The 8,697-nt window shown below is 34.2% G+C and overlaps 1 protein-coding gene across 2 annotated transcripts; it reads right to left on the reverse strand.

Moving 5' to 3' along the window:
- Positions 1-634: 634 nt before the first annotated feature.
- Positions 635-8,446, reverse strand: LOC131618517 (65-kDa microtubule-associated protein 5-like). 2 transcript variants are annotated; one of them, XM_058889724.1, is made up of 12 exons: positions 8,223-8,446; positions 6,741-6,944; positions 5,873-6,118; positions 5,553-5,768; positions 4,765-4,920; positions 4,518-4,677; positions 4,170-4,321; positions 2,930-3,017; positions 1,839-1,912; positions 1,686-1,760; positions 1,192-1,479; positions 635-1,056 (listed from the first exon to the last, which is right to left on the reverse strand). In XM_058889724.1, the coding sequence occupies exons 1-11, from the start codon at positions 8,289-8,291 to the stop codon at positions 1,216-1,218; spliced, it is 1,704 nt and encodes a 567-aa protein (XP_058745707.1). In that variant the 5' UTR covers positions 8,292-8,446; the 3' UTR covers positions 635-1,056; positions 1,192-1,215. The 2 variants fall into 2 exon arrangements, with proteins under 2 accessions (XP_058745707.1, XP_058745706.1); XM_058889723.1 differs by having other exon boundaries at positions 635-1,479.
- Positions 8,447-8,697: the final 251 nt, after the last annotated feature.

The following is an 8,697-nucleotide window of genomic DNA, read 5'->3' on the forward strand; positions in this document are numbered from 1 at the left end:
TATTCTAGCAAATCTCACAGGGGTTTGCTAAAATACACCTTCTTATTTTTATGAAGGTGTGTTTTAGCTTTAATTAAGAAATTATTAAATGCACCTTAAGGTGCATGTTACTAAAATGACCTTCATAAAATCTAGTGGGTCTACGTTAGCAAACCCCTTAATTAAATGGAAAAGTTCCTTTATCAAAAGTTTTAATTAAGGGTAGCAAAACATACTCAGTCTGTTAGGCATGTTCGTTTTCCTGCATGTTTTCGCAGGGCAAACCAAGATTTTAACTCTCGCCCTCTAACATGTCTTTCACACCTTGCTTTGTTTTTTTTTTTTTTTTGCAAATTTTTGTGGATGCAAGTATTAACATAACATAAATTTTGAAATTTTTAGGCTTTAAATATTCAGTGTCCACTCGCCCCACCTCATTGTTGTGGGACAGATCAAAATTTTAGACCCAAACTCTCAACAATGTTTATCTCGCCCCGTTTTTTTTTACAAGTTTTTGCGGGGCGTAGATGCCTGTTTGAAACGAATTACTTAGTAGCAAATTTTGCTTCACAAATATGAAACATGCCTGTTTGAAACCATTTACTTGGCAAATTTTGCTTCGCAAATATGAAACTAACCCTACTATGAATTACCGAACCATTTTTATATCATAGGGCATGACGGAGAACCAAAACCCCACCATACCAAACACTTTGTGCCGTTGGTATTGCGGATTATGGCAAATAATAAACTCGCAATATCCTCTGATATATTGTGGCAAGCCCAAAAACTGCCACAAATATCCATCATAGCACTGCAATTACAGATATTTGATAACACTGAAGTAATTGGCTTTCATTATTCTCCTAAGACAAGGTCTCTTCAGCTCAAAAAGCCTACTAGAAATTAAAAAATTAAAAAGCTTAACAATACATCATTCCTCTTACCCATGCTTAAACTACATGGCTATTCCAACCACTACAATGGAAGAGTGAGGATGACTTTTCTGAAATTTATTTCTATTAGCCCAAAGCGTATACGATATTTCTGTGTCGAGCCTACAATAAGTCTTGTCATCTGTCATGTAAGAATTCAAAATCAACCCCCATGTTAAAATCAATCTCTATTTCTAGAGAGCAAAGCTTTCGTATAAAGCTGCAAAAGGAAACACAGCTTCTAGAAATAAGCACATTTACATTGAAAACGATTTACATGTGTCTAATTTGAGAGGGAGCTTTAACTGCCCCTTGAAGCAGAATCATCTTTTGGAAGAGCAACATAGTTAACTGGAATTATGTTATTCATTCTGCCACTTTCTCTACGATCCTTTGCACCGGAGGTTCCATAACGGCTTGAAGGTGTTTGCACTCTGCGCCCAGTTGGTGTCCCAGCTATGGTGTTAGCATGAGTACTCTGGCTGAGAGGCTTCTTTGTTGCAGATTTTGAACCAAACATTGCTTCTTGCTCTACAGAAAGTTGCTCGTTAAGCCGCTTCTGCTCCTGTTAAGACCAGAATAAATAGTTGGGCAATCAAACGTTTGAAGCTTACACAAACAATCAATTAATCATCCAAATTAAATCATGTGATATAAATACTATAAAGACTTGATTTTCATTCTGAATAGAGTTTTAGTTCAATGATATAGAAGTAAGATTGAAGAGAAGAACAAAAGAGGGAGTAAAAATACTATGACTAGGAGTCATACCCGAGATTTCCGCTTCTCTTCTTCTCTCAATTGCCTCTGTACATTGTATTCGTCCAAGCTTTGCAGCAATGGAACCTGAAATAAATGTGAGTTGAAACCTTAATAATCTTTCCTCATATTACAGACAATAATATAAAATATAGGCACCATCACCTTTTCATATAAGAAAGGAATTCCTTTTTCCGTCTCCCATGCCTTCACTTTTGCAGTCAAATTCTCTACCATAGCTGCTCGGTAAAATATTTGAAAGATAGTTAGTGTTAAACCAATGAGGAAACTAGCAGCAAGTTACAGCCTGAGGTTTGCACTTAAAAATGTATTTTCTCAAAAGATTTCAGGCCTACATATATGATATTCCAGCTACGATAAACATGAGTGATTGCTGAATCATTCTAATCTGCCAACTTAGAACATAGACTAAAAGTTTTGATTGAATTCACTTCTTTCAAAATTAGATAGTCCAACAACACCATTAACTTATAAGGATTTTTACTGCCAACATCCCATATGAAAAGCACTTTATTAGTCAATAACCGTTAGACACTTCTAAATGCCTGTTTACAGGTCACAGATTTAGTATCTACTCGCAAACGGAAAACCTTTGTGACCTCGCCTAGTCAATCACTGTTACACACTTCTAGCTATGTTTTGCTAGTTAACCTATGGTTTATACTCCCAAGAGATTTTCATTTATTAAACACCATCTCAAATACTCATTAGTCAGATATAAGTAGATATTCTTATGCCTTCTTTCACATAAAAAGTAAGGCAGACAATTACAAGTAATGTTTTAAAAATTGGACCAAATTGGAAGGTTCAACAGGCTGATCTAGGAATTGGCCAGTTTGCAAGTTGGACATTGGTTCAATCATGTTCAAACCGTAAATGTGGTTTCAACCGGTTTCTATTTACTTTACTTTATAATACTTGATACATTTTCTATTCATCATCTAGTTTAATGATAGTTAAACCACAACCTGGAGGTCTCGTCGGCCCAAATTTGAAAATATTGAGCCCCTATATTCACTCAAGCTTGTCCACAGCTTACTCTGGTCTACTATCTCGGTGTATTCTAAATACCATTACCATCTTAATCGTATTCTGAATTCTGATCCAAGCATATGCAGCAACTAGTTCAAGGGTTTCCCTTAACATAAAGTTGTAAATATCTACCATAATCATCAAAATTCTAGATCAACTTAAACTAATACAAATGTAAAATTTAAAATAAAATTATGACTCACATTGAATCTTGCTGACTAGAATCCGTGCTTTTTCTGCACGCTTCAAATTTTTATGTGCTCCTCTTACTGCACTATATCGATTTTCATCCTGGTATGGGAGTGAAAATGACAAATTGTTTATATTTAGTAATGTTTCTCAATATAAATCTACTAGATATAAACAATTTTAATTAATCAACTGAATATAAAACATTTGTATTTGCTTAAATGACAATTCATCAACCGAAATTTGGCGACATTATTCCAAAATTCAACATGTTATGTTCACGGGGCAGAGAAAGAAACAAGAAGGAAAGAGTTACATTCCACCCTACAATAAGGTATTTTGTGCAAAAAAGAAATTTGCATAATGTATTCACCATCTTTTAGATTCTTATTCATATAAAAACTAATAATATATTCTATTTTACTAGTTACAATTGATGTTTTAACTTCTGATATCAAAGTCAAACTACACAAGTCCCATTAATGACTATCATGGATAACTAGTATAGCTGTCGGTAACATTTATGATTTCATTTTTCAACATAATGCAAAATAGCCAAAGTAGAGAATGTTTAAGATTTAATATTCGTTTATGCACCATAGACATGCGATCAAGATGTATAAGCAAATTCAACTACAAATTATTCAAAGTACACAATCAAGATACATAAGCAAAATCAACTACAAATTATTCAGAATAATTAAATTGCTTAAATAGAGAACCCATGTGATGTTATCTGCATGCATATGTTATGAGTAAACTGTCAATGATCAATTGTCCTGATAACTAAATTTATGAGTGAATCCTTGAAAATAAATGATTTTGTATCTCCCACAACCCAGAGTAGACATAAGGATATTTGAGGTTTTCAATATGGACAATGCACAGGTCCACTCTACCCAGAGCTAAAAATCAACTTTACTTAGACGAGGGGCCCACAACTTGTGAGTATCTAAGTTTAGATAATAAGGTAATGGCCCATAAATTGTGAATAGTTAAATATTAAAAAGGAAAAGCAATTAAACGGAAATTGAATTACCACTAAGCTATTGTAACCTGTGTGCAAATGAAACTCATCAGTTTCCCTTTTGACAACAATAAGCTAAATATGAGTTGAAACAATAGTAAATATATTTGAATATATAAATGATAAAATAACATCTAGTGTACTACTCTATGGTGATAAATTTCAACTGCGTCAATTTATGGTTTATTTGAGAATAAAATTATTAGAATATACTTAATGGTATCTACCTTTTCATATTCATCTAACCACTTTTCCTCCTCAGCTGCAAATTTCCATTTCTCCACCCTATCTAAGATATCTCTTCTGCTTAGAGCTTGCTCTTTGGCCATTCGGATTTGATCATCCATGCTTTGAAGTAATTCAGACATATCGACATTACCTACAAAGCCATTAAAGCTTGTTAAATGAAAATCGAAACTAAGAGAAGACATTATGGATGCCCGTATAAGTCTGCAACAATAGCTCCACAGAGTATTTAAGAGGTAAGAAAAAGGAAACTAAAGGTACATTTGTAAGTAGCCATATTTATATTTCGAGAAAAAAATTTGATAATACTTTAGTCATAATTTATGTACCAGATTCTATGCGGCTGGTCAGAATCTGTCTAGCAGCTTCACTATCCACATCCATATGAACTCCTCTGTAAATTTCTTCAAGTTCATTCTGTCTTTTAAACACTAATTCCTTCATCTTACTGGCTTTCAAAACATTTAAGCGCTGAACTTCAACCTCAACCTGCATTAATATAAATAATCAAGCTACTAAAATTCAAACTATGCAATTAAATTGCAATGCAAATTCAAGTCATTGAAGGTTTCACACCTGCTTAATGACATCAGCAGAAAGGCATCCTCGGATTGACACTTCGTCAACTGATGCTGAAATTAATCTAGTAACATGGTTAAAGGCTTTTTGCTCATCAATTGGCATCTCCATAAGATCCCATAACTCTACCAAGAACTTAGTAAGTTCTTGTACCTGCAAGAAAGTAAAATTATATTCATAAATCTTCAAGAACCAGTTGGAAAAGAGTGCTCCATCATTAACAAAATTAGACATGCAATCCATTCTAATTTATTTACATGAACTAAAATAATAATATCCTTCCGACCTTATGACTCCATCCTCACGCCGTACTAGAAAAAGAAGCAAACCCGTCTCATACACAAAAAGACTTGTTCCATGGGTAAAGAAAAGAAAAATCATGACTTATGTTTCATTCGTTGCGTTTTTTATTTAATAAAAATTGAGTATTACAGACCAATAAGCTTTCTTTTTATTTCAGAATAACCTTATTCCAAATTCCAATAGCTTACAGAGCAGAATACTAGAAAACAAATAATTAGGCAAGCTGAAAGAAAATAAGAGACATAGTATCAAAAGCTACTGCAACTCAATGCAAGAAATGAATGAGCTGACTAGGATGCTTATAGCCGTTAAACACTAAACTGCACTTCTTGGTAAAGCTTTTACAGTGATAATTTGCTGTATCAGATGAGATGATTTGTATTACTTGAAATGGAAACAGTGAGACACATCCAATCATACATATACATGCAGCCACAGGTATGACTTCATTCGCAGTATTTCACTAGATCAAAAAAGGTCACCTTTTGTAGCCTTTGTTGCTTTTCCTGCTTTAATGAATGAACAACCCCAGTTAATGCAGCAAGAGTGTCGTTGCTAATGCTTAGCAGTGCACCATTTGATGAATCACTCAAGCTTGGGTGAACGTCATTTAAAGTCTTCTTAAAATCAATTGACATTACTGTTGAAACCTCGCTAATAATACTGATATGATTCTTCACTTTCAGCTGGCGCAATACCTGATTGGATTGAAAAGGAAGCAACATTAAGCTAACCATTAAAAGGAAATAAAAAAATATGGAAGTGCCAATATTATGTGACTGTGTTTTGAATTTGGTAGCACCTTTTCATTTTGCAGTTCATCGAGATGCAATTTGAGTTCTCCCAATTTCTTTGTTGTCAGATCACGTTGATCAAGATCTTGATCTGTGACATCATTGGACTGTCCAGAGCCTGCTATTTCAGCACATATCTGAGAAATTTGGGACTTTATTTTTAAAAATTCCTTGACTCTCTCATCCTTCTTTGACCTCAAGTCCTCCAAGACAGGTCTGATGTTGGCTAATTGCTGCTTCAGAGTGCCCTTTCCCTTTCAAACGTAGAACTGAGTTAGTTGATATTTATCTACCAAAATCAATTAGCAAAGTTCTAATTGTGAAAAGGAGCAAACATGAGATTTGGAAATCCTCAAACAAGGATTGCAGTTATTAACACACAGAAATAGAAGGAAAAATTAATTATCAAATCTGTTAATAATTACAGGCTAAAAAAATTCATAGAACGAAACACAATAATAGTTACTGAAATCGTATGATCGGATAATTTGGTCGCTGACATTAACAAAATTTAAAATGATCTCAAATTTAAAAGTTGTCAATAAGGTTATTAATCTTATGAAGTTGGTCAATTTAATCCTTTAAATGGTCACAAAATGCCTAATATGGTCGAAGGTATTTAACTAATCTTTAAATGTTAATCAATTTGGTCCTTGAACTTGACACAAAATGACTAATATGATCAAATATATTCAATTTGAGGGACAAATTTGAAGTATTGTTAATTTTAGGGATCAAAACCTGACCCTTACAATTCAAGGGACTAGATCAAGGATTCACCAAATGTTGTTGTAGAAATCTAATGCAAAATGGTACTTAAAGAGACATGGTAATAGCAACAGCAACAGTACAAAACAGGATGTCAATGGAACATACCCGTGAGAACGACAAGCAATCCCCAAAAGAAGAAGCAATATTGTTGACTTCAGATTCAGCATCATCCAGCAACTTATTCAAGTCAGCTTTGTGCTTTCTGGTTTCCTCAACCTTTCTGTGATAAATGTCAAGGCACTCTTGCTCCAGTTGAAGCAGCATATTGTCTCTATCAGTGTCACTCTCCCCAATCTCATCCCATATCATCTAAAAAAAAAACTTTAGATCATTAATTCAATCACCAAAGGTTCCACTCACATATCCATCAACAACTGAGAATATCATCTCATCAAAAAAAAACTAAAAAGATCACATCATGCCTAATTCTAATGTGTTCCTTTCTCGGAAAGGATAGACCTTTGATCTTGTTTTATAGAGTAACCACCAAATTATATACAAATTTTAAGGTCAGTTTATGATTAAAGACCAATAAGATTAATCTCTAGTAACATTCATTCAATTTTTAAGATAACAAATTAACCACCAATAAAAGGGGATTATAAATGTACCCTTTTCAACTGTGTGCACAGTTTTTTAGATAAATCAAGGTACTTTAGCATGCAATTGCAAAGACTAACGAGATCCATATAAGAGATTGACATCTCGCAACAGATTCTTTTCCAAAATGCATTGACCAAGGATTAAACTATCAACCAAATAGTTATGGGCTGTGTTGTTAATATCTGATAGCGTCGCGTAGAACCGGTCCCCTAAAATGCTATAGCAGTATAGCAGATAGCGAGAAAGGCGCTATTGCAAAGAAAAAAAATCAGTGTGCAAAGTAAACATAAATACTCAAAATTAAAGAGATTTTCATACTTAATAATTAAAGAACTTAAAGTGCATGACAATAAAATTTAAATAGAGAAGAAAAACATAACATAACTAAACAAAAAGTGGGAATTATCAAACAATTGTTTGTGACCAAGAACAGAATTCTACTGTTAAAAGGGTCCGAACTTGCTACTATATCCTTAAAAAACAAAGGTTTTGAGAAATTTCACCCCAAAACCCTAACAGCGGATGCGATACCGATTTGAGTCACAAATTGCGGCTGCTAAACTCGTGGGCCAAGAGTGTCGCCCCGAACCAAACAGCCGCAATGTTATTCCACTATAGTGCCAATGTAGGCGCAGGGGCCTAGGTATATCTCACTTATGCATAGCATATCAGCAATTGTAATCGCCTTAGATTGAGTGATCATAGACATAAAAAGAAAATTTATTAACACTTCAATATGCTATGGCACCAGTGATGCCACTTTACCCACAGATTCACGTCATAAAAACCGATACCATCCATTTTTCAGTACATACAATCGGGAATCAATTACCACAACAGTATCAAATTCATGACAGCTTAATAAAGATCCCGCTAAGCATAACAAAATCTGACATTTTTCACGGTAAAAATATATAGCTGAAAACGAAAACGCAACATACAAAAATTGAAAAAGTTGAAATCGAAGTGAATGGGGGAAAGAACCTGCAATTGACGGAGGAGAGAAGCACAAGTAGTGCGAGAAGGAGAGAACGAAGGAGGTGAGGAAGCCATTTTTGCGGAGAATGAATGCGAAGCGAAACCCTAGAAAGCAGGAATCGGAAATGAAAAACGGTAACAGTTTGAAACGTAGTGAGTTAATTGGTACTAGTAATGGTAATAATGATGAGTGAATGAAAATCCCTTAATTTGAGTTTTCTTTGAATCCTTCGACATTTCAAAACAGCGTCGAGTACTACTCCACATTTCACACGACTTTACTCTTGGGTTTTGGCGCCAAACTCACTATTTTTAAATTATTAATAATTAACAATAACTAATGGATTAAATAAGTTTTTCCCTCACATTAGTTTTCATTAACGGAGGGTTACGTGGCACTGTATATATATGAAGAAAAAAAATTAATTAAATTGCCAGCGTGGTATTTAGTGAGTCTGGAGGTCACAAATTGGGATTCACT

The sequence above is a fragment of the Vicia villosa genome, linkage group LG7 (assembly GCF_029867415.1).
Source record: "Vicia villosa cultivar HV-30 ecotype Madison, WI linkage group LG7, Vvil1.0, whole genome shotgun sequence".
NCBI classification, from domain to species: domain Eukaryota; kingdom Viridiplantae; phylum Streptophyta; class Magnoliopsida; order Fabales; family Fabaceae; genus Vicia; species Vicia villosa.

Excerpts from the sequence above, each read along its gene's own strand:
- LOC131618517 (XM_058889724.1), bottom strand. The coding sequence starts at position 8,291 with ATGGCTTCCTCACCTCCTTCGTTCTCTCCTTCTCGCACTACTTGTGCT. Across the intron at positions 6,119-6,740 it reads ATTGCTTGTCGTTCTCACGG|GGAAAGGGCACTCTGAAGCA; the intron begins GTATGTTCCATT and ends TACGTTTGAAAG. Across the intron at positions 4,678-4,764 it reads CTGCTGATGTCATTAAGCAG|GTTGAGGTTGAAGTTCAGCG; the intron begins GTGTGAAACCTT and ends ATATTAATGCAG.